This window comes from Fusarium proliferatum, assembly GCF_900067095.1.
Source record: "Fusarium proliferatum ET1 genome assembly, contig: FPRO_scaffold006, whole genome shotgun sequence".
NCBI classification, from domain to species: Eukaryota; Fungi; Ascomycota; class Sordariomycetes; order Hypocreales; family Nectriaceae; genus Fusarium; species Fusarium proliferatum.
This window is the reverse complement of record NW_022194795.1, coordinates 3,135,569-3,159,445: the sequence shown is the minus strand read 5'-3', so window position 1 is coordinate 3,159,445 and position 23,877 is coordinate 3,135,569. Positions and strand designations below refer to the sequence as shown.

The 23,877-nt window shown below is 47.3% G+C and overlaps 12 protein-coding genes across 12 annotated transcripts; 6 read left to right on the top strand and 6 right to left on the bottom strand.

The window, feature by feature from the left end:
- Positions 1-1,989: 1,989 nt before the first annotated feature.
- On the top strand, positions 1,990-2,488 carry FPRO_10144 (uncharacterized protein; the record flags this gene model as incomplete). Its single annotated transcript, XM_031233613.1, has 2 exons — positions 1,990-2,363; positions 2,425-2,488. 2 exons carry the CDS (start codon positions 1,990-1,992, stop codon positions 2,486-2,488), a joined length of 438 nt encoding a protein of 145 aa, XP_031083432.1.
- A 906-nt stretch (positions 2,489-3,394) lies between these two features.
- On the top strand, positions 3,395-4,769 carry FPRO_10143 (uncharacterized protein; the record flags this gene model as incomplete). Its single annotated transcript, XM_031233612.1, has 6 exons — positions 3,395-3,455; positions 3,753-3,772; positions 3,839-3,919; positions 3,966-4,269; positions 4,366-4,627; positions 4,706-4,769. The coding sequence occupies 6 exons, from the start codon at positions 3,395-3,397 to the stop codon at positions 4,767-4,769; spliced, it is 792 nt and encodes a 263-aa protein (XP_031083431.1).
- Positions 4,770-4,872: 103 nt separating this feature from the next.
- FPRO_10142 (uncharacterized protein) lies at positions 4,873-5,787 on the bottom strand (the record flags this gene model as incomplete). Its single annotated transcript, XM_031233611.1, has 1 exon — positions 4,873-5,787. One exon carries the CDS (start codon positions 5,785-5,787, stop codon positions 4,873-4,875), a length of 915 nt encoding a protein of 304 aa, XP_031083430.1.
- Positions 5,788-6,891: 1,104 nt separating this feature from the next.
- Positions 6,892-8,834, top strand: FPRO_10141 (uncharacterized protein; the record flags this gene model as incomplete). Its single annotated transcript, XM_031233610.1, has 3 exons — positions 6,892-7,826; positions 7,871-8,669; positions 8,766-8,834. 3 exons carry the CDS (start codon positions 6,892-6,894, stop codon positions 8,832-8,834), a joined length of 1,803 nt encoding a protein of 600 aa, XP_031083429.1.
- A 257-nt stretch (positions 8,835-9,091) lies between these two features.
- On the bottom strand, positions 9,092-10,974 carry FPRO_10140 (uncharacterized protein; the record flags this gene model as incomplete). Its single annotated transcript, XM_031233609.1, has 6 exons — positions 9,092-9,702; positions 9,752-9,868; positions 9,919-10,112; positions 10,172-10,482; positions 10,538-10,825; positions 10,900-10,974. 6 exons carry the CDS (start codon positions 10,972-10,974, stop codon positions 9,092-9,094), a joined length of 1,596 nt encoding a protein of 531 aa, XP_031083428.1.
- Positions 10,975-11,741: 767 nt separating this feature from the next.
- Positions 11,742-13,519, top strand: FPRO_10139 (uncharacterized protein; the record flags this gene model as incomplete). Its single annotated transcript, XM_031233608.1, has 4 exons — positions 11,742-12,316; positions 12,365-12,645; positions 12,693-12,812; positions 12,873-13,519. The coding sequence occupies 4 exons, from the start codon at positions 11,742-11,744 to the stop codon at positions 13,517-13,519; spliced, it is 1,623 nt and encodes a 540-aa protein (XP_031083427.1).
- A 438-nt stretch (positions 13,520-13,957) lies between these two features.
- On the top strand, positions 13,958-15,003 carry FPRO_10138 (uncharacterized protein; the record flags this gene model as incomplete). Its single annotated transcript, XM_031233607.1, has 2 exons — positions 13,958-14,161; positions 14,281-15,003. 2 exons carry the CDS (start codon positions 13,958-13,960, stop codon positions 15,001-15,003), a joined length of 927 nt encoding a protein of 308 aa, XP_031083426.1.
- Positions 15,004-15,267: 264 nt separating this feature from the next.
- On the top strand, positions 15,268-16,644 carry FPRO_10137 (putative G protein alpha chain; the record flags this gene model as incomplete). The annotated part of the gene is made up of 1 exon (XM_031233605.1): positions 15,268-16,644. The coding sequence occupies one exon, from the start codon at positions 15,268-15,270 to the stop codon at positions 16,642-16,644; it is 1,377 nt and encodes a 458-aa protein (XP_031083425.1).
- Positions 16,645-16,996: 352 nt separating this feature from the next.
- FPRO_10136 (uncharacterized protein) lies at positions 16,997-18,365 on the bottom strand (the record flags this gene model as incomplete). Its single annotated transcript, XM_031233604.1, has 2 exons — positions 16,997-18,162; positions 18,209-18,365. 2 exons carry the CDS (start codon positions 18,363-18,365, stop codon positions 16,997-16,999), a joined length of 1,323 nt encoding a protein of 440 aa, XP_031083424.1.
- Positions 18,366-18,914: 549 nt separating this feature from the next.
- FPRO_10135 (uncharacterized protein) lies at positions 18,915-20,124 on the bottom strand (the record flags this gene model as incomplete). The annotated part of the gene is made up of 4 exons (XM_031233603.1): positions 18,915-18,975; positions 19,028-19,101; positions 19,176-19,913; positions 19,960-20,124. The coding sequence occupies 4 exons, from the start codon at positions 20,122-20,124 to the stop codon at positions 18,915-18,917; spliced, it is 1,038 nt and encodes a 345-aa protein (XP_031083423.1).
- Positions 20,125-20,659: 535 nt separating this feature from the next.
- FPRO_10134 (uncharacterized protein) lies at positions 20,660-21,803 on the bottom strand (the record flags this gene model as incomplete). The annotated part of the gene is made up of 2 exons (XM_031233602.1): positions 20,660-21,679; positions 21,732-21,803. The coding sequence occupies 2 exons, from the start codon at positions 21,801-21,803 to the stop codon at positions 20,660-20,662; spliced, it is 1,092 nt and encodes a 363-aa protein (XP_031083422.1).
- Positions 21,804-22,148: 345 nt separating this feature from the next.
- FPRO_10133 (uncharacterized protein) lies at positions 22,149-23,501 on the bottom strand (the record flags this gene model as incomplete). The annotated part of the gene is made up of 1 exon (XM_031233601.1): positions 22,149-23,501. The coding sequence occupies one exon, from the start codon at positions 23,499-23,501 to the stop codon at positions 22,149-22,151; it is 1,353 nt and encodes a 450-aa protein (XP_031083421.1).
- Between the last annotated feature and the right edge of the window lie 376 nt (positions 23,502-23,877).

Here is a 23,877-nt window from a genome sequence, read left to right as displayed (position 1 = left end):
GAGGATTAGTCAGGCTTGAGGGTACGTTGAAGACCCAACCACTTCACGCAGCGGCATCACCAATGTCCTCTGATGGCTGTTTCAATAATTTGGCCTAGCTAAAACTGTAGTCAATACCACTGAAATATAAGAATCACTTAGGTGTCTTTAATCAGGATTTGAATATGTATTTGCTAATAAAATAGCAATAATTTGTATGGTAGTTTGGCTGGAGAAGGTCAGAAATGGAAGCCATTGGTTCCCCATTCGTCCTGGCGTGCCTGCTTCAAGTCTACAGAGGTGTTGAGTCCATAGTCCTGACACATGGCGTGTATGCAAGATTTATCACCCAGATGGTCCACATGGTAGGCGATACATCCTTGGTCGAAGCTTTCAAGCTGATCTTTGTCTCCTCTAGAGAAAAGAATTTCTGCCGCCCTTCAAGCATACAGGCGATTAATTCTCCAGGAGACAGTGTTTTCTGGATTAAGAAGAACCAATGAAAATAATTCTTTGCCATGTCTGAATACATATCCAAAGTTGGGACAATATCAAGCAGGATAACATTTCTCACGCGTTAGGGACAGTCGACACAGAGCTTATGAGTCACTCTTGCACCACAGTCATGGGCGCAGACAAAAAAGGTCTCAAAGTCGAGTGTCGCTACAACATTGGACGAGTCGCGAGGCATTAAACTCTTTGCATAATGCGACACTAGGTCCGGCTTGGAGGATTCGCCGTATCTATGAAGGTCCATCAACACAATGCCATATATTTACATGAGGGATGGGACCACAATGTGCCGAAAATAATGGATTTCGTCGGTGAAGCAGCCATGTAGTCGAGTAGCGGGGAAAAGGCTTTAGATCCCTCTCTGTCACTCTTCTTGCCAAAGATTGTAATAGGAGGATCAGACTGCACCCCGACGGATGAGACAATGTCTTGGTACCTTGACAAATGATATTATTTGATTAGAAAGACACTCTCAACGATACCCAATTTGGTACAACTTGTGCAATTGTCTTGCTATACCGGGTTATTTCCATGATCAAAGTGGCAGGTTGCCATAACTGACCCTCCAACCGATGAAGCCCCTGCAGCTTGGACTTCGGCCCTTGTATTTGACCGTTAACCAAAGTGGCTATGATGTTGACTGGGACATCTATTGCCAATTTCGCGTGGTGGCTGTCCAGCTGGCCGCAACAATTAGTTGATGGCAGTTTTCGGGTTTGATGCAGACCCCGTGAAACTCCCAAAATGGCTTGCTTGACCGGTTGCACCCATAGTCTACCCTCCTTCAAGTTGGGCAAATAATTTAAACCTATTTCAATTAACATATGTGATAAACTGCTAGGATAAACTACACACACCAAGATGAGGAGGAGCCAAAAATAAGAGACGAAAGATGATCTCCAATTTATGTAATAAACGACGTTTAAAAGAGACTCCTCGTGATCGGCCATGGAATCGAGAATCTGCAGGCACCGACCTGCCTTACAGAAGACCCAAGGACTTTGGAAAATTGGGGCGGTTACCTAGTTGTAGTTTTAATGCTGCAAACTACAGTCTATCATTGCTCGGTTAAAAGATGATTACCCATGTTGTTTATATAAGCAGACACATGCGCCCACCGGTAAACCCACATTTTGTTCTAGGTAACGAATAAGAAAATAGGCCCTTGACTGGGCGCGGGGAATGGTACGTCTTAAAAGTTTAATCACCTCACCTTCCATTCTTACAACCCTATCTCTTGTGTTTTGGGTTGCCAGGCCTACCAAACGTCTATCAGTGCAACATTTCACGCTCTTCTTTTCTACTAATTTTCTCATTTATTTGTCTTTTGACCATCGCTATTGAGCTCAAATTTAACTAAAGGGTAGCGCCGAGCGTCGTCTCGGCGCACTCGTTATCACTTGCAGTCATGATGATCATTACCAAGAACCATTGACGAGCGGCATCGCTGACCTACAATGGTGGATCAACACGGGGTATTGGGATCACGACCCTGATATGCCCTTGCCTGTTGCTGGGGACGATACGATTCAAAGTTTTGCTGGAACTGCAACGTGTTACGAAGCGCCATCCTTTAACGACACATCGCCAGCAGTTGAGCACTACCAGTCTGTTGAACCCGACAACGCGCAAGTAAGACTATGCCTACTTCCTGGTTCTCTTCAACCTTCATTTGTCCATAATCCTGTTTCCATATTGGAACCACCGTCTCCGTCAACACCCACAGCGGCCTTATGCGATAACTCAAGTTCTTTGAGCTCCACCGCAATTGTTCCATATGGATCAAGAGCTTCGCCACCGGCATTGTCAAGGCCTGCCTCCCGACCATGTGACTTTTGCGGGGCACTCTTTGACAACGCCGCCTATCTCTGGTATGTGTAGCCCTTCTGTTGTATTATGACTGAATTTTAACATATTATAGCACTCATATAGTTTTACACCATTCTCCCTCAAAGCCATTTCATTGCGGAAGAAGGACCTGTGTGGCCCTTGGTAGCAAGAGGTCCCTTGAACGGCACTTGACGAATGCTCATTTCTGTGCGGTATATATCTGCTGCTGTGGATACTCGAGCCGCAAAGATAAGCATTGTGATCATTTACGAAGATGTGCATACGCGGGCAACAGTTACCGGTGTAGATGTGGACATGCCGAAAACAACAAGCGTGCACACAAAGTTCACATTGATGAATGCGGTAAACGAAAGAAAGGCAGACCAAAGAAACAGAAAACGGATAGTGGATAATTTTGGATCCGAGAGTAGCTCCTGGATGAAAAGGCTAGTCTTCCGAAGTTGTGACGCCTTGCACACCTGCGCATGACCGATGAGGCTTTGTGGACTGTACAATGATCTGTTTTGGCTCGGATGACTGTTTGCATTGTTTAAGACTGGAATGACTTATCTGTTTTCTTTTTGACAAAAGGAACAGCTCGTGGGGTACACATAAGCCATTACTGTCTTGAAAACGCTGCTATTCTTTTAATCTGGGTCAACGAAGTTATTAAATTAGTTATGTGGACTAAGGGAGGTGGCAGGTGCACCCTACGGGCTGTTTCGATTTGTCAAAAGATCGTGAAGCTGGCTGTTACCTCTTTATGTGAATATAACTAAGAATAATAATTTAAGTAAAATACATTATTTATATCAATCATTTAGATAATTACTTCTAATCATGCTGTTAAAATATTAGATATTTAGGTCTTAGATAAATAACTAAAGTTAAAGAATGAAAAATAGTATTACTTTTATATACATGTATAATAAATATATAATTTCTAAGATTTATCTTATACATATTTCTTTTTAATATTGTAAAGAGATTAATATTATACTAATAAACATGCGCTCCAACTTTAGACGCAACTTGTGATGCAAGTGAGCTGGAGCAGGCATGAGTTACTATTATGATGTTGCCGAATCTTGTCAATGACTCAAGCTCAGTTATAGAGTTTATGTGTTTGAATCGTAAGTGGCAAGATAGCTGACTAGGTAACCCTTTGCTTCCTTGTAATCTTGTAAATGTGAAATGTGTGAAACTTGGATCTGAAATAAGAAAACAATAGATCTATAAGCTTCACTGTATTAACTACTCAAAGATTAAGTTTGAAGTTATTGGTCGAGGCATGTGACAAGGTTTACATATGACAGTTAATAACTTTACGCGACACCATATCCATATTTCGCGCCATACAGCACATGCTTCTTATAGTCAAATGATATGCATAAGTCATCCAAAAGTAATTTTTACTTTGCTTGCCATAGTTTCACAAGCATCTAACCTTGTAAGTCTTTTTGAATATAAGAAGCTATTGCAACCTTTCCCCCAACTTTCCATTATCATATAACAGTCCACTGTGCCATTTAATATCGAGAAGCAGGAGATCAAACATAACCGGAAAACATGGTATTGCAGCACTGCCATCCAGATGGTGAGCACTTTTTGCATTCAGTTTTGGACTACGTATTAACACATAGCAATCTACAGATATCGAAAAAGATACTTTGCTCAATCATGCGACCCGCTACCTCCATGCTACAAATGACAATCCACTCCAATGCCACTCCAATGCAGCCGACGGATCCGGGGCATATGTATACGTGCTTGATTCAGGCATAGATTTCTCACATGCTGAATTCTCTGGCAGAGCTTTTCACGGAGCAAACTTCGTCCCAGGGTCACCAGATTACGACGAACTGGGCCATGGCACCCAGGTTGCAGGAATTATCGGGAGGGACTACGCGTGGTGTGGCCGAAGATTGCACCATGATTTTGGTCAAGGTAGTGAATAAATTGGGAGTAAGCAAAATCAGGTGGCTCTGCCAGGCCATACTGTGGACTCCTGATGATTCTATTGCAATGGGCATTGTTGATAAGATCGTCAATCTCTAAGAGGGGAAAACATTACTGTTATTAACACTGCCGTAAAGAAAGCTACCAATGCTGGCATTGCAGTGGTTGTTTCAGCAGGTAACAGCGGGGTTTCCGCTGTTATCTACTGCCCTGCCTCGGCCATCACCGCCATCACAGTCGCTGCGGATAGCCCCAATAACCGCCGCGCTCCCTTTTCCAACTACGGGCCCTGCGTTAAGATATTCGCTCCAGGTGTCGGAATTACTAGTACCTCGATCTCGGTTAGGTAAGAGAGTAGGCGTTATTCTGGCACGAGCTCGGCAACTGCGTATGTCTTGGGTCTAGCTGCATACTTTATTTCCAGAGAGGACTTGAGAGGCTACAGGGCCGTGAGGAAGCGAGTTCTATACGCCGCGAGTTTGAACTGAGTAATAAAAGATTCTCGTTGGAGCAGCAATCGCCTTGAATCTAGCGGTATGCTTAGAAATTAAACCCCCTAGAACACCTTGAGTAGCACTTAAATAAACCGTCCTATATACTCAATCTGCGCTTCGTATTTTCACTCTGCCATCCCTTTGCCCTCTCAAATCCATTTTTACTGTCGTAGAAGTCTTCGAAAGCCTGACGAATACCGTCAGCACTAGTTGATACAAATGGCCCATGCTGAACGATCGGTTGGTTAAGGATCTGGCCGGCGATGACGAGAAGGCGAGTGCTGGAACCTTGGCTCTCAGAAACCTGGATAGAAACTGCATCTCCTCCTGGTTTATATAACACCGTCCCATGCTGATCCACCCTCGTGGAGGTGCCGCTTGGAGATACGAAATCCGCAGAACCTTCATATACAAAAGAGAATGCATTCCAATCCTTAGGTAGGGGTTGAACTAGCGTACCGCCTGGTTGAATCTCAACATCCAGATACCACACAGGGGTATATGACAAGTCTTTGACGCCATCGACGTCGCCGACCTTGCCTGATATAACCTTGACAAGAACCTTGCCATTGTCTAAATGCACGAGCGGGATCTCTTTGGCTCTCAGATCTCGATATCTGGGCTCACACATCTTGAGATGCTTTGGGAGGTCGACCCACAACTGTAACCCAGCACCTTGACTTCCATCAGGGCTCGGGACGGGCTGTTCGGAATGCATAATGCCTCTACCCGCAGTCATAAACTGCAAGTCTCCAGCATTCAAAACGCCCCTGTTGCCAACACAGTCCTCATGCTCAACAGCGCCCTTGAGGATGTAGGTCACTGTTTCTTGTCCTCGGTGGGGGTGATCGGGGAATCCTGCACTGTTGCCCCCATTCATGTAGTCAAGCATAAGGAATGGTGAGAAGTTGCGCTGTTGTCGGCTGCCAATAGAGCGTCGTACTCTAGCTCCAGCGCCTTCGGACTGTTCAAGCGCGGTGAAGACTTTACTTATCGCTCTCAGTTCCGGCATTGTCGATAATTCGTTATAGTGACGAGGTTGTGCTGGTCGACAACTTCTGTGCTAACAATGTATGAGTTTTAATTGGCTGGGCTGAGTCTTATTTAACGATTTCGAGAATCTGTATAAGACTCAACCAGGCGATAATGTTCATATATATACGTAGGCACATACACTAGAACTGGGGTTAAGTTTCTACGGAGTAGAGAGTTGCTAATTATTAATGCTTACAAAATTTAGGTGGGGCCATCACATATCAGAGTTGGCTAGATCATAGAGGCCTGACCAGAGTCAGTTGGCTGCTGCGAATGGGAGCTCTGCTCGCTATGTATGTCAGTCATAATATCTAAGATAAAGGCTGAATTAGAGACATTCATTTCTAGAGTTTACATTTACCGGTTAATATCCTACTTTATGACTTTGAATGGTGTCAATGGGCTCAGGTGATTGAGTGTAGCACGAGGAAGTGATATGACAAATCAACCGCGCGGCAGCTCGGCCTTTAGGTAGCTTACCGCGCGGGAAGCCCGCTGGACAGACCACCAAAGCATGGTCTTAGATCGCGGCTCCTCTCGATGAATTTCGTGGTTAGTGCGCCTGAACGTAACCTAAATATTTGTTCCAACCGGTTTAAGGCACGCGATGGATACACTCTACTTCGAATCAAGCAAGCCGTTTTACATTATCAAGTATGGACGATATAGACGGAATATTGCTACAAAAAAACTTGTAGTGATTATTGAGTCTTGTTATCAAAATTTAAGCTCTTAAGGGCGAAGTTAACCTTGCTTGGTCGAGCGCAAGGATGGAATGTCCATGAAGGCAGGTGACGGGGCAAGATGTGAGTTTGTCTCTAACTAAAGCCAGAACACTGCGGGGCGGATGAGAAACAAGATGTCAATAATTAGCACTAGCTATAGAGAATATTAAATTGTTCCCCTTCTTACTTATACGAAGGACATATACACGCCGCACATAGTAGTCGTAACTTGTAAGTGAATGGAGACTGCTAACTATTCTAGTTCTCTGCCAGTTCTGACCGCCTACTCCATTGTCGCCACCATCTCAGTCCAGACTCTTGCGATATCGCACCATCCATAACAGCCTCTGCCAAAGATGTCATACAATCAATTTCCCAACCGGAGACGAGTGATACAAGCATGTGTGAATTGCCGTATGCGCAAGACGCGCTGTGACGCTGCTCAGCCAAGATGCGGCCTCTGCGCTTCACAGAATGTCGATTGCGTCTACCGAGATGCGAAACAACCAAAGATTGACTACAACACTCAAGTCCTCCTCGAGCGGATGCAGCTTCTCGAGGATCGCATCCTTTCGTCAAATTCATCTTCGCAGGCTCAGAGAGCTCCGCTGGAAGCGTCTCCTATGACCCATCATGATCCACAGCATGACTCAACCGCTGAGGGTCGAGAGCCTGTGTTTGAAGTTCAAATACCTCTGTCACATACGGCCAACGCCAATCACGTTTTCTCATGGAGCTTGGTCCAGACATTGCTATCAGAGAACAGCACAGATCAACAGGACTTGCTGAGGTATGCAGATGCAACTGAAGTTTTCTTTCAAGAGCAGCAGAACAGCAAACGTCCCTCAACAACGTTACAGCCTCTTACTTCGTGGAAGCTTTACGATAGCTCATACTTTAACTCATGCTCTGACGATGGCGTTGCACGACTGCACGACTTGATTCACCTCTATTTTACAAAAGTCAACATTTTCTTCCCTCTGCTATTGAAGAACGATATTCTGAAGATCTTCGAGAGTGTAACAGCGAGAGAGATTTACGGAAATGAAGAGACACCGATGGCTAATATGCCGCAATACGGTCTGCTTCTCGTGGTTCTTTGCCTGGCACTATTGAGTTCGAGTGGGCAGTCTGACATATCCATCGAAAAGAACTGTAAACCACTCTTAAACGGCGCAAACGTTCCTAAGGATCAGCTGAGAAGCGAACTTTGGAGCAAAGCGAGATTTGTACTGGGTTACACCTCTACTGATATGTCATTAGAAGCTGCTCAGGCCAGCATGCTCGCTAGGTGAGTTATCATTCCACGCCGTATAGAACTAACTGACATCTCAGCATCTACATGGGTGCGACGGGTGCAGTAGCAGAGGCTTTTCACTGGGCGCACGCAACGGCCGTCAAGTGCGAGACCATGGCTCAATTGCAAACAAAGAACGAGAGTATCTCCGACGGCTTCCGTCGCTTGTACTGGATATCCTTCATATACGAATGTGACTTCATATCAGAGATATCCATTGTGTCACCATCTGGTATAGCAAGATATGAAGATAAGATACCGTACCCGGCTTTTACTGCTGAAAGCCACCCTATCTCGCCATCCGCACCAGAGTCATCAGAAGCAACCTCGATAAGGAGCCAGGAAGAGCTCGTCGCGTTTCAGATAACCACAAACTCAGCCATTAGACGCTTTCTGAACACTGTCAATAGTGTTGTTTACGATGACAAGGAGCAGTTCCGGACAAGGCGATCTAATTACGCATCTTGGCTGCTCAGAATATCGGAAGATCTCTGGTCACATCACTCTGCCATTTACCGCAATCTCCCTGAGTTCCTCTTAAGCAGTCCATCCCAAGACATTCCAATGACGGGTGCCGACACAAGCCCTCCTGCGAGTCTGCAGTCACCAACGGCGCGTATCCAGGGCATTCCAGTCGGCAATAACTCGTGGAACATCTTGAGACTCAAGGGGAGATACTATGCAGGCCAATACATTATACACAGGCCTTTCATCGAATTTATTGTTCTCAACATCGACAACTTCGAATCGCATCCTTGCAAAGATGCAGTCCTGAGACGATCCAAGTCTTGTTTGGATGGATGCACGGGGTTTATCAAGGTATTTGATGTCCAGACGGTAAATAGCTTGACATGTTTGTTCCCCACTGGGATGGTGTGAGTAACCCTGCCGCTATTACTTTGGCTGTAACTAACCATCTTCCTTTTTCTTTAGGACCTTTACTATGACTATCATCCTGATGGTGGCGACCATCTTTCCATTGTTCAAGGATCTATTGCCTGATGATGTGGAGGATGTAATTCTGAGTGGGAAGAGAAACCTCGCTCGATTCAGCCAGAGCGTGGCAGAGTTTTCATGGCATATTGAAATACTAGAGAGGCTTGATGTGTCACGGAGAAATAGAATAGCAAGACAAGGTGACTGATAAATACTACTTGACTTATAATCCCATGTTTGAACTGATTTTGTTTACAGATATAGATTTTACTTCTTTATTGCATTGAACTAAAGCTTGATACATGGTATGTCTCATCTCAAGCCTATACTGCAACAGATACAGGATGGGCTTGCGGTTGTTGTTGTTGTTTCTTAAGCTCAGCTTTCAGCTTCTCCTCCGGCGACAGCTCAAAGATACCAACACCGGAGACAGATGCCTCCTTAGAGGCCACATCACTCGCAGTGCCTTCCGATTCAATAACCTTTCCTTCCAGCCTCTTATCACCAGCCTTCATGGGGGCATATGTCTTGAGAAGCTCATTCAACTGTTCCCTCTGCATGCAATTCTCATACTTCCAGCTTGCAGCGAGTTCGTCCAGTTCCTCAAAGGTCTTGTCCTTGAAGTAATCCGCCCACTCGGGGATCATGTACTCGGCCATGGTGATGCCTCGGATGCCGCGGAAGACGTGCATGTGCATGCGCCATTGCCAGGGATACTTTTTGGAGTACTGTGCAGGGACGTTATCTTCAAACCACTGGTGTAGTGGACCAAAGAGGCCGTCTTGGAGATGCGCATCGTCGTAAGCCCATGAGTCGACGGCGAGATCTCGTTTCTTCTTGATGATGGGTCCGAGAAGCTTGAGCCAGGCAGAGTCTGGGGAGACATGGGTCATGCCCATGACGTTGACGTCTTTGTATGCCCAGATCGACCACGCTGAGCTATGTTAGTGTTGCCCACGGAATAGAGTCTTAGGGTGACTTACCAATACTTTCTGATGTGTACATAGCCATCTGTCGATCTAGCATATCGTATCGCTCTCGGTTCTGGACTTCCCAATCTGGGTTGTACTCCTTTCTTTCGTAGATGGGACCGAATTCACCTGTAGAAAGAGGTAAGTTTAGGTCTTCGAAAGCACCCAATGATACTTACCATTCCAGATCGGCACCTTGTGCTTCTTCATAAACTCCACCTTGCGATCGTACATTCTACGAATGTAGCTCTCCTGTTCTTTTGTTCCTTGGAATCTACCGATACGGTTGGGGAACCCAAAGCCACAGTAGTCATGGATGGCGTACACCGAGTTGTCCCATACTCTGTCGAAACCTGTGAAGTCCATGCTGAATCTGTATCGAGGGTCTCGTCAGTACTTCTTCAGAAAGATAACTCCATGGATGGTACTCACGTGTTGCCTTCTAAGAACAGGATATGGTCAGGATCGATATTCCTGATCGCCGGCACGATACGGTCGTAGAATGCCAACAAACGAGTCCACTCAGAGTCAGCGGGCTCGTTCATGGGGTTGTAACCAGCAACCCATGGATTGCCTTTGTATCTTCTCGCAATATGTTCCCACAGGTTGATCGCCCGGTCTTGGAAGTGTTTGTGGTCCCAGAAGGCGGCGTGTCCGGTCGGGTTATCGCAGTGCCAATCCTGGTTCTGTCCACCGGGAAGGGCGTGAAGGTCGAGAATAGTGTAGATACCATATTTGGCGCACTGCGGTTTCGCCCTATGTTAGCAGCTGGCGGGAAGTAAAGTTGTTGCGACTTACAAGATTGATGACTCGGTCGACATGCTTAAAACCCTCTTCCTTGATAACGAATGGGTTCATGTCATCTTCAAAGTGTCTATAGTTGAGGCATAATCGCAGGCAGTTGAAGTTTAGCGAAGCAAGGAATTCAGCATCCTTTTCACCGAAGAAATATTCGAGGAACTTGTCGAAGAAGAAGTCGTGCTTCTCTTGGCCGAGCACCTTGAGAAGCGCAGCTCGTATCTGATGCTCTCGTCCGGGGAAGCCATTCATGAAGTTCTCCATGAGCATCCAACCGCCGAGGGCCGTCTGTGATGAAAGCGTCAATATGTCGCTATTTACAATACATCATAAGAGCGTGTAGAATGGGCATCACTACTTACACCGCGCAAGAGTACTGCATCGCCGTTCGCGTCGACAATGCGATCGCAATGTGTCTTTAGAATTCCGGTAGTCATGATTGAAATCAACAGCCGGTGAATTGGTCAATACCAGTGTAAATAATCCAGAAACAGACGCGCATGGACTGATCCTAAATACCCCATGACATCTACTCCCCGGGGATATATCCACTCTGCACATATCATCATTATACCAATGATGTTAGCTCATGAGGACTCCGTGTATTACCGAGGATACGCAATCCTCTATTGAGCATCAGAATTCCTCGGGGGAGTCAATTCCTTGCCCCGAGAGCAAGCTTGGGGGGAGGCGAGCCAATCATAAACGCTTCGGGGCAGCTAAAATCTAACCCCGATCTTCTCAAAGTGGAACACGAGTCGTGAAAACACGTAGGGGCAATAATTTAGCTCCCCCGAGACACCATGATTGGTCCATCTCGATCCTCCGTCTCCGCAGCATCTTGCTCATGACTATGAGCAATTCTCTGACGATGCAAAGACTTCACAGCTTCCCCGATGGGTTGACTTTACCCGACACATGGAACGATCCCCATGAGCAACATGCGGAGTTCCCCAGAGAATTGGTCTCGACCCCGCAAAGTTTAGCTGCAACGCTATCGAGTTGATGGGGCGAATGACACCCGAGTTTTCGGATGCTAACCAGGTGCACTCTAGGTCGGCAGACAATATAGGCAAAAGCAAGTCTCTCACTTCCGGTTGTTTATCACATCACAGACACATATATAAGACAACGTACCATGCAAGGTGACTTGCTCTGATCTCCTTCATCAACACCGACATCTCCTTTGGACTGATCTTTCGCCATGAACTTTCTTCGAAATCGTCTTCCGGCTCCAAAGCAGGACTTGCTCGCCAAGCAGGCCCGCCAGCAGGGCACCACCGACGCAGCCTACAAGCCCTCGCGCATATCTGAGCTCTCTAACGAGTCTCCAAGCTGGTACAAATCAGCTGCGCGTAGACATCTTTACTTCCTGCTCTTCCCAGCGTGTGTTGTGTCATACGCAACCTCTGGATATGATGGAAGTATGATGAACTCCCTGCAGACTGTCTCGTACTGGGATGACTTCTTCGACAACCCGCGCGGATCTCAGCTTGGCCTCATGAGCGCTATCATGTCGCTCGGCAGCATCTGCTCCACGCCCATTGCGCCTTTTGTCGCTGATAAATATGGTAGACGATGGGGTATCACTACAGGAAGCATCATCATGATCGCCGGTGCCATTCTGCAGTGCGAGAGTACCAACTTTGCCATGTTTGTTGTCAGCCGTTTTATTCTGGGCTTTGGATTATCTTTTGCTACGACTGCGTCTCCTAGCATGGTTAGTGAGTTGTCTCATCCGAAAGATCGAGTCACCATTACCGCTATCTGCAACACTTGGTAAGTCAATCTTTTCTATCTGTCCACTACGTTTGCTGACTGTTCCAGTTGGTTCCTGGGCTCTATTGCAGCTGCTTGGATCACCTACGGCACTCGAGTAATCCCCAGCACGTGGTCATGGAGGATCCCCTCTTTGCTTCAGATGGCACCCAGTCTCATCCAGCTATCCACTGTCTGGTTCCTCCCCGAATCCCCACGATGGCTCATCTCGAACGATCGTAGTGAAGAGGCCCTTGAAGCTCTTACCAAGTACCATGGAGAAGGTGTCAAGACGGAGCTGGTAGAGCTGGAATATGAGGAGATTCGAGCCGCAATTGAGCAAGAGAAGCGTAAGTCGCTCGCTGTCACCCTGCCGTGCTTTACTAACAGTCCTCAGTATCTGGTCAAACTACTTGGAAGTCTATGGTCAGCACCAAAGGCAACCGGTATAGAATGTTTCTCGTTATCTGCATGGGTCTAATGTCTCAATGGTCTGGAAATGGATTGATCTCTTACTGTAAGTCGACTTCATCAGTCACAATCTAACGGATCAATCGCTGACTTAATGACTCTGCAGATCTCTCCCGAGTCATGGACACCGTCGGCATCACGAATAAGAAGACACAAGCCCTGGTCAACGGTCTTATCAATATCTGGAACTGGGCCCTCGCTCTCACCAGCGCCTGCTTCGTCGATCGTGTCGGCCGCCGTCCTCTTTTCCGAATCTCTACAATCGGCATGTTACTAGTCTTTACAGGGTGGACCATCGCATCGGAACGCTTTGCTGCCACTGAGGCCAAGTCTGCCGGCGTTGCGGTGATGGCGCTCATCTTCGTATACGAGATCTTCTACTGCATGGCTTTCTCGCCGCTTCCGGTTGCATACTCGGTTGAGGTTCTCCCATACTCCATCCGGGCCAAGGGGATGGGTGTGTATGTTCTGGCGACCAAATGCGCTGTCTTCGTCAATCAGTATGTCAACCCGGTCGGACTTGACAGCATTGGATGGCGATACTACCTTGTTTACGTTGCGGTCTTGATTGTTGAGAGTTTCATCGCCTACGGTTGGTTCCTCGAAACGAAGGGTAAAGCCTTGGAGGAGATTGCTGTCATCTTTGATGGGGAGGCCGCAGATGTCACCGTTGACGAGTCTGCCAAGTCCAAAGTCTTCAGCACTGAGATGCCAACGACCCTTGAACAGGAGAATGTCGACCGCAAGATCTAGGGTACGCAGTTTGAAGCAGCCCGCCTAAAGATATTCAATAGCTATAGCTATGCCCTAATAACAATAGTGATTAAGACTTGACCTACACAATAAACATAAGAGTGTTAATCAGTAACTGATAACGAACTGATAATAAAGGTTGTCCGGTTGAAGCTGGTGGCATAGCACGCGTAACATATTAATGCAGCAACGGAACTGCTTGCTTAGCGGGGCCGTTGCGTCGATTGGCTAAGGCGTGTCCTTGTTGGTCCCCAGATTGATACGGCACGTGCAGGCCCCACCTCATCCTTGTCCTACCTCTTCGTCTCCCGTCCAACCCTCAGTTACCCCGGATGGCATTGAACATCAAGGTAATGGTACAGCGTTTCAACAGCTCACCTAGGCCGGCGGCTTGCTTCAATAATTGAAATAAACAGCCAAAGCGCAACAACGGAAGCCATGGAGCTGCTGACTCTTCCTTTAGCGTTCCAGAACGGCTCGGCCCGCCTCCTCACAGGAGACCTGGTCGTACGCGACATTGAGCACTGGTGTCATCGAAAAGCTCACAAAGGTGGCATCCAACCAGTCATGGCCGTCGTCTTTTTCAACACGGGCCCTGATGCAGTAGATTATGTCAAGATCAAGGCTCATGTTGCTGCGCGGGTAAGTCAACAATTTCCCCATTCGCGCCATGGACTGTAGCGAGGACAAGAGCTGCGATGTGGCATAAAAGACTCCCTGGCGCCTCCCTTCTAGATCTTAGCTGACACACTGCGGAATAGGCTGGCGTCGATTATTGGGTATATGAGATGCCCGTCGACGCGTCGACAATAGAGGTCATGAGCCAAGTCAAGGAACTTAACATGGATCTCCAAATACACGGCATCCTTATACAGCGCCCCTTGCCCCAGCAGTTGAACGAAGCAAAGATCATGAGATACATCGATCCTATCAAGAACATTGAAGAATACGATAAAGGTCAGGCGGACAATATTGCTGCAGACGCCTTAGTCCGCTTGTTGGCCAGATATGGGCTGTCAGAGTCGGCACAGCAGGCTAAAATCCAGATTGTCGGTTTTGGAAATATCATCACGAAAGAGTTCATCAAGCAGATGAAGCGCAAATTCCCCTACGTGAGCGCTTCCAAAGACTTCGATCCATCTTACGATACCAGTACAGACAAGCATGAACCTCGTCAGGAGGAAGTTCAGGCACCACGCGCTTCCATGATGATCTCGGAACTGCATCGCGGACCTGGCTTCATCAAAGAATCCATGATCAAGCCGGAAGTGAGCGTCTTGGTCGATCTTGGCTTCTACGTTACAGAAAAAGGCGTCATCGGCGATGTGAGCCACGCGCTCTTTGACCGGAGTGATCTAGCAATCGCCCCGACACCGGGAGGAGTTCTTCCCATCTTGTTATGGATCATGATGGAGCGCACGATCAAGGCTAAGCAGATGATTGCGAAGGAAGACCTGCGAGGGTGTTGTTGTTCACCTATGTGAGATTAGCAGAGGTTGCGTTTGGGCTAACATAGACTTTAATTTACTGCAGTAGCTACATTGCGCCTTGGTTTTATGACTTGATAGCATTTTTGCACTCCCGTCGGGCGCGATGACATAGTCGTGAAGATCATCTCACATTGAGCCCAATCAGGCAACGACCGCAGCGCACGAGTCAGCGGGGTCATGGCCTGGGCCGTTCATCTCACTCTATGTTCCTCCATTTCTTTCACTGTAATGGTTCTGCATCCCGGTTTTAAATCCAGCATGGACTGCGATAAGGAGAATATCTACATTGATACCTCCGGTATTGATGAGGACAGTCTCAGATGTCCAAAGCCAGATGCCAGTCGAGGAGCCAGAAGCCGTCGTACCCGGGCCGAGAGTAAGCCTGCACGTTGGTGGGAGGGTTTTTGCCCATTATCCTCGAAGTCAATGCAATATCTAGAGCCACCAAGTGCGAGAGAAGAGGACTGTCTATACTTACCCAGCTATCCTGCAGAAGCGGAAGCGCGGACGCGTGCTATTGACCAATACCTCGCTTCTGAGTCCCAGCAGAGCAAACGGCAATTAAAAATCATCCTCTTCGGCGATGAGCATGAGAAAAGTCTTTTTCTGAAACAAACCCGCCTTCTTGAGGTTCCGCTTTCCAATAAAGAACGTGCAGATGTTCGGGCCGAAGCGAGGCGCTTGGTCACATCGATATGCCGGGAATGCTTGCATATTGTCAATGAACATGCCTGCAAGCCAGAATGGATCAATGCTCATCCAGTTCTGGGGCGTGTCAAGGAGATTGTGTCGAGCGAAGATCCCTACGATGAGGAGACGGTCGAAAGCATGGTGAACCTGTATTGCGACGACGAACTGCGGCTCGCGCTCAACCAATCTGGCCATAACCTCGAAACCATCGAGCGACAATTCCTGAACAGCCGCTTTCCACATATTCTCACGTGCCCCTGCACTGCAAATGGCAATCTGAGCAAGCTGTTGAAGCGAGTATTTGCGCCAGAGTACGTCCCTACAGAACATGACTGGTTCCACTTTGACCAGCGCCGTTTGGGGCGAGTGGCCCAGGAGGCTCTCATCCATCGAGACAATCACATGCTACAGCTTTTACAAATCACGGATCGGTCAACACAGACACGAAAATGGATTCATGTCTTGGTCGATGACGCGGCCTGCCTTCTTTTTATTTGTAACCTAGCCATCTACGACCAGGCTCTGCTAGAAGACGAGACTATAAACAGACTCCATGAAGATCTCATCCTCTTTAGCTCGCTGGCTAACTCAAGATGGTTCGCCCAAACGCCATTCTTTGTCATTTTGTCAAATATTTCGGCATTTAGGAACAAGATTCTGCAGCCGCCGCTGTCCAAATGGTTGCCCCAATTTGAGGGAGGCAGTAACGGAGATGCGGCGCTCGAGTTTATTAAAGACCGGATCCGGGAACTTGCGAAACCTGACCAGAATATATATATACACGTTGCAGATATTTATAGCACAGAGGGCGTGATAGCTGCTATTGAGACTATGGAGAATAGGTCGCTCCATCAAGTCTTGGAGGAGCTTGGTATGGCTCCTATTGAGTGTAAGGACCAGTCTTCAAGAGCTTTTAAAAGGTCAGAAAACACATTTGGGCCTTAACACAAGACACAATGGTCTAAATCGTACGATTTCAAAATTTGGGTCAGGCACCAACTTGAAAAAATGCAATACTGCCAAGACAAAAGGCGCCACTTTATCGTTTTTCAGCTTTTCTTGGCTACATGTTTGATCTCTATAAGTGGCAGGAGAAAATGACAACAATGCGGATTTATTTATAAATTAAAGACCTTGCCCTTACAGCACATTAAACTAATACAGACCATGAGGTTTCCAAATTATAGATGATGTATCAAAAAGTTACATAAGTACATACTTTGTTGCAAGGAAAGAGGACCACCTGGGTCTCATTTCAGCGCAACGAATGCAATAATGGCTCGATAATTATCAAAGCTCAGGAGAGCCTGATTTGATCCTTTACTCTTGCAATCATCGGTCTGAGATACAAGTCATTCAATCTATCTCTTAGATAATGGTTGAAGCCATACGTCAAGGCATTCGCCAGTCCAATAAACTGCGTTGGAGCTTGAAGGGCAACGTTGATTGTTTTCGAGTTCGGATTCCCAGACGCTTCCATAAGTCGATTAATGAGTCCAGGCATCCAGAGAAGAACATACATAAAGGGGTATGCGTTAAGTAGCAGCATTCTCTTGATCTCAAGTTCGACTTTATCAGCATCCGGGCGCATATGGAATTCACTCGCGTTGGTTTGCAATACGCTCAACTGACTTTGCTGAGACTGCCTTGCTTGAGATGGCTCGGGATATAGACAGCTGGGATCTTCTGGCGTTGTTGGATCCGCTCCGGATTTCGATGCCGTAGGCCGATGCCGCATAGCCCCTCCTTTTGTCTTGGTAGAACCGGCTGGGGGTCTCTCTCCCAGTTCAATATTGATCTCCTTGAATCTGGTATCTGGAGGTGAAGGAGGCGGTTGACATTCCTCACAGAACATCTTCGGGTTAGTCGCTGCTGTGCTTGGTTGTTCTCGCTCAAGTGGATCAAGTTCGATTACCTCCCCGCCCATAGGCTGGAAACCGCTTCTTCTCGGGCTCTTAAGTGGAAGGGATGCAATTTTATTGCTAGACCGTGCTTCGCATCGCAGTTGACGAGCCCTGCGGGGCTTAGGCTCGAGCCGTCTTCTCAAGTAAAGCCAGATGTAGATATAAATGGCAATCGTGCTGAAGATACCGAATATACGCCAGCCATGTGCCATTGTGTATCGTAGATCAGGGCGATTTATTGCTATCCAGCACCAGTTGCCACCGACTGGTTGCATATCCCCCATGGAGGTTGGTATGATGCTTGTGATGAGAGGAAGGATGGAAATGGAAAGACAAATACATATTCTCTTTGTCATGGACACCGATGGCATATAGATTCGTCGTGTTACTGTAAAGAGAGTGACAACAGCGATTGCTAGTATCGAAAGGTCTACTCCTTGAGCTGAAAGCTGGCCAATGAAGCCATTAACAGTACAAAGTCTCCCAATACTAAGTTCTCCGTTCTTAAGATGCCAAATACCGGATACGGAATTATTCAGGTTATTTGCAAATTCTAGAGCGATTAGAAGAAAAAAAAAGATGGCAAGAAGAGACATTTTGCATACCAAAGAACATTAACTCCAGAATTAGCATTTGCCTGAAAGTTCGGATATGGTGGTAATAAATGGCGAACGAAATGAGTACACAAGTGGTTGCGAAGAATGACATGACACTTCCTGCCAAAGTGACGGATGAGATCGCCACATGGATGTCGAACGCCATTCTAGATAATCTCAATAAACGCAACACGGGGTGACAGAAATGAGCACTATGGTTTAAGAGGGTGATCCAAATAGTGCGCTAGTTTGCTCGGAAATAATTACTGTATTACGGTCTTTCTCGAACCGTTTAAATATTCTGTTGTCATGATCAAAGCTTCTACTTTTTGCACCCTTTGTCGGCCCGACACTTGTTTCACCGCGGAAGGGGCCGAGAATCCCCTCCCGCTCCCCTGTCTACCAGGGGGTTCAAGTGGGCTATGGCATCAGGCGCGTCAAACGCAGCTACCAATGGCGTGCCCTTGATATTCTCCATGGCAGTAGAACCCTTGAGCCATTTGGTAAGTGAGTTGACATCTTGACGTCACTTAGTAAGATCTTAAAGGAGGGAGCTTGGCATATCTGGCTGAGTGTGAAAACTAGCAAAGAACCCTCAAACTTAGGTATCGCGAAGAAATATTACTAAAGCTGCAACACTGAAGGTCTACTTTAGATCTTTATTTTGCGAGGTGCTAATAATATCCTTAAGTATATATATCTTGTTTTAGTTCTGCTACTCAATCTTAATAACAACTTTGCTAAAATGCTTCTGGTCCACCAGATACTGGTAAGCACTTGGATTAGTTAGCCTGGCTTCCAAATCGCTATAACAAATGGTTGGCTTACTCTTTGAGCCCCTCGAGCTTGAAGACATGCTGGTCAAGAACGGGTTTGATGTCGAAAGCCTCAATGGCGCGAACCTGGAGAAGTTAATAACTCGACAATGAAAGGTGGCGAAAGGGGCAGCGAGAAACACGATTACTCAAGAACGTACCATTGCTTCGAATTGATCTCGACTCCCGACAACGATGCCCCTGATGACAGCCATGCTGGACAAGATCTGAGGGAAGCTCGGTCCAGTCTCTCCCGGCCCAGCAATCCAACCAATGATGGTAACAACCCCGCCGAGACTCACAGCTTTGAGGCTTTCCGTGATAGTGTGCGCGCCCCCAACTTCGAGGACATGGTCAACACCACCTCCAGTGAGCCTCTTGGCCTCCTCTCCCCAGTTCGGAATCTCCTTGTAGTTGATGACATGATCAGCTCCCAGCTCCTTCAGCTTCTGAGCCTTGGCTGCAGAGGACGTCGTGGCCACAACTCGAGCGCCCGCAGCCTTTGCGAACTGCAGAGCAGAAATGCTGACGCCACCAGTACCCTGTGTCAAGACCCAGTCTCCGGGAAGAAGTGTCTTCAGCCCATAGAGAGCATTCCACGCCGTAAGGGCGCTGCAGGGCAGTGTCGCAGCCTCTAGATAGCTGAGGTTCTTGGGCATATCCACAAGTCCATTCTCGTTAAAGACGCCGTGCTCTCGCAGAGTGCCATCAATAGAGCCACCTACCGCCGATCCCAAGGCCATTGGGGTCAGCGGTCCACCAAGATACGCTTGCATAAACAAAGTCATGACCTTGGAACCTTCCTGAAAGCGGGTGACCTTCTTTCCAACAGCCACGACTTCTCCGGCGCCATCAGAGCCTGGAATTATGTTTGGCTTGACATCAAAAGGATAAGTGCCCTGAACGAGTTAGTCAGACTGATCGTGGTAGAGAGAGATTATTTACCTGGGCAATCATGATATCGCGGAAGTTGAGAGAGGCTGCATGGAACTTGACCAGCACTTCATTGTCGGAAAGCACAGGGAGAGGCTGTTTGGTGTCGAACTTGAGGTTGTCAAAGCTGCCCTGGCCGACGACAGCCCATCCCTTTGTAGTTTTTGGCAAAGACATGATGGATAGAGTAAAGCGGTTTGGTATGTAGTAGATATGTGAAGAAACTTGGTTTAGTTATTGTTGAATGGGTCAGTTAATACGTGGGTTGATTGCATGGTTTTATACTGTAAGAAATAGACTTCTGCCACTCTTGCGTTTATAATCGAGATGTCAATTATGCCACATGGACGATGCTGCTGACCAATTAACATCTCATTGCCAGGATACCAAGCATTTCCATAATGGCTTTCTCGGGAAAAATACAACTCGAGGTAAATACTGGTACTGAGTGACTGAGAAAACCTACGTTTGTGGTTGGCTGCAGATAGTGGATCACTGTCCGTATTAATACGGTAGCGCGGTCAGGCTAGAATGGGCTTCCGTTAGGTCAGATCACCGCGTATGTGGGGGGCAATCCATGGGGCAGCGGCGCTGATGAAACTCTAGTTAGTCTCTGCATGACATTAGGTGCTGGGCTAAACTCGCTGCGGTGTTGAATTGGGCTGGATTAATTTATTCTAACTACCTCATTCTATCAAAGGAAACAATGTTCTCATACAGTAAGACGATTAATAGCAAGATTTCCCCCAAAGACAACAGATCCCGGCCATTTCATAATATGTTCCCACTCACTTCCAAGAACCCCATTAATGTAGCTCAGCAAACCAGCTGGCCATGGACTCAGACACCAATGCTTGTTGTAACTCATCAAAACAGCAAAGTGGCCTAAGATAACAAGTGCTGCGGGGTGACGAACTGAGCACAGATCTAGGAAGATCTGGCTTACCTCAAGTCCCCAACCCCAAACTGTCTTTGCAGGCTCAGGGTCGCCGACGTTGTCCGAAAGCGTTGCAATACGGCGGAAGAGTGCTCTCACGGCCTGGAGGCATGCTCTCATTTGAACCCCTTGAACGTGACTAGTTATGCATCTCTGTAGAAATGCAAGCTGTGGATATCGTGTTTCGAGATTATTCTCAGTGTCTTCGTAATTGGTAGAGAACTTGGTGAGTAGCCATGATCCTGAGATGACAGCAGGGGGGAAGCTCTGCTGCACAAACATAATTGTAGACCTACTGAAGCGAAGTGCTTTCAGCAGCTCCTCAACCGGATCGAATGGCGATTCGGAGCAGATGCCACTTGGGCGATAGATTGGTTCCGCTACGGCATACATTGACGTGAAAGCAGAAAATCCCAGCAGAGCTTGTCCATGCGCCTGAGTCAAGGATTCAAAATGCGGCCTAGCTCGGGTAATTGCAGCTTGTTGGTGCGCAACAGCTCTGGCGTACCATTTGGACTTAGAGCGATCTTCACTGTAGAGCTGAAGGGCAGTCAGACCCAGGATGCTATTCAGTAAGTAGTGGTGAGAGAAGCCCAAGCGAACAAGGTCATGTTGCAGCTGCCTTGTGGTTTCCGTCATGTCGCCTGTCACAGGATATCGATGCCAGTGCTCCAGTAATTCCAGATCAGCTAAGCTGTCTTCGTTCAGTGGTGGCTTGGTCAGCGTGGGGGATGAGAAACTGCACACGAGGTTGGTCCGTTCGCACTGGAGGCATCGCGGATGCACCTCGTCGCACTAGAAAGGTTAGCTGCGGGTTCTCTGCTTTTGGTACTGGGAAGATATTCACCTTGGCGTGTTTCTCCTTGCATTGAACACAACCCTCTCGGGACTTTCTGTGACCTCTCCGCTTTCTAATCATATTTACCATGCCTCCGTGTTGGGTTGCAAGAAGAGACGCTGGCGGCACATGCGGCCCGGGCGCCGTATAAATACGGCGATTAGAGTTTATATGCGGAGTTACTAGAGTTAGTCTTATCCATACGGAGTAGAGCGCTGACAAATTGACTTCATCACAAATTAGACTAGCCCACAACAGCAGTAGAAAAACGCGTATTAGTAGGGGCATTTTAGTAACTCAATTTACTTAACATAATAACCTAACCTATATCAAGATTTGCGTGACTCTTACTATAAGAGCAGCTTTATTTTTGAATTTTTATAATTAAACGAAAAAAGAGAAATATCTTATTTTATGGATAGCAAGTCAAGTATTACTGAGCAAAGCCACCAGCCCTGTTGGTATCCAGTCTTCCTCCTTTTCCGCCTGCCAATATTCATCACTCTCGCTGTTCTGCGTTGCTATCTCATATATCCACCACCCAATCACTGGCTGAAGCGTATCAGGGCCTGTCTCCAAGTCATCTTCATCCGTGCGTTTAAAAGTGACTTTCGAGATCTCGCCTTTCTCCGTGACTACATGCCTCCCATCAGAGTCGGCGCTAATGGTATCGCAATATCTGCCAGTTCGGTCCAGCTTCTCGCCACTACTTGAGACCTTCATACCCATGGAACCCGCAATCATCATCGCCTTGTACACGAAGCCATTGTCATCCACGTCAATGGGCGCACTGGCCCATCCTATTGGGATAACATCTGTATCAGTTCGGTGGTATCGGGCACTATCTAGGACGCAGCCCGGTCGAGTCTTGTCTGATGAACTTATGTCGACTGCTTCCTGGGGTTCATAGTAGAGCGCATCGCCTTTTGAAGACCAGAAGCAAAAGGCTGTCAGCCAACCAGATATGTAATGCACCCCACTGCCGCCAGACTCATGGACCATACGGGACCAGAAGTCGACAATTTCTGGATCCGTGGGATCATCGAATGTTTGAGCCATGCGGCTGAGAACTGGGACCAAGAGTTGTTGAAAATGATTTAGCTCTTCTGACGGCTGACTGTCCGGTGGCAAGCCGTTTGTAAGCATGGCAAGCCCATCTAGGCGTGTCCTAAGGTTGGACCAATCTTCTTTCGTTCCCAGAAGTGTTATCGAGGGCATGCCGCAGTAGTAACTGAAGCGATAGTTAAAATAAGAACGAAAAGCACCCGCCATGACAACAGATGCAGCCACAACGTCCGTGTCCGTAGTGGTTGTAAAGTCCGGTACGATCCATTTATGCAAGCTCTTGTCTTTCATGTTCTGACCCATGCCTTCAGCGAGGACTTTCGCCATTGCTCCCATATCCTGCTTCTTCAACATCTCTGGCGATATGACGGTTAAGCATTTTTTCTTATCATGCGCAACGAAAACCTCTCGAAGTGCTTCGGCATTCGGATTTATGAAGAAGCTCAGCTGCGTCAGAATCGCCAACCAAATATCGTCTGGTCGGAGAATGAGATGATGATGTTTGCTGTATGCTTTGAGCGCGCCTAACACAAACCCATTAATAGCACTAATAATGTCTATTTCAGAGTCGAACAACGACTGAATGATGCATTTAACCGTTTCTTCTTCTTTGGGGCACATGTCATCAAATTGCCATCGGCGGTCTATCTTTCTGACCTCGCATGCTGTTATGAGCCTTGGGGCGTTGCCCGATGGTCTGATAATGACGGGCATGTTGAGCTTGCGACTGGTGTTACTACTGCTAGGCTTCCCAAAGATGTTACTCCATAGATTCACAATTAATCTGAAAATAAGAGGTGGATAGCAAGTAAGGAGGGGTTGTAGAGTGCGGTAGTTCTAATAAATTAGGCAGCCGTCTCACTATGCCGCTTTAGGAACTCCCGCCGCCCATCCCTCTGGGGCAAACGCCATGCCTAAGGCTTCAATGAACTGAAGGAAGAAGTTGCGGTGGCTCGTACTGGCATTCTCTCCTATCGTCAACCCGACCATTTTACACAAGCACGTGCGATCCTTCCAGGGCCATCTTCGTTCCACATAGAAAAGCCTATCGTTTCAAATATCTACTAACCCCCAAGGTATGTGCCGTCGT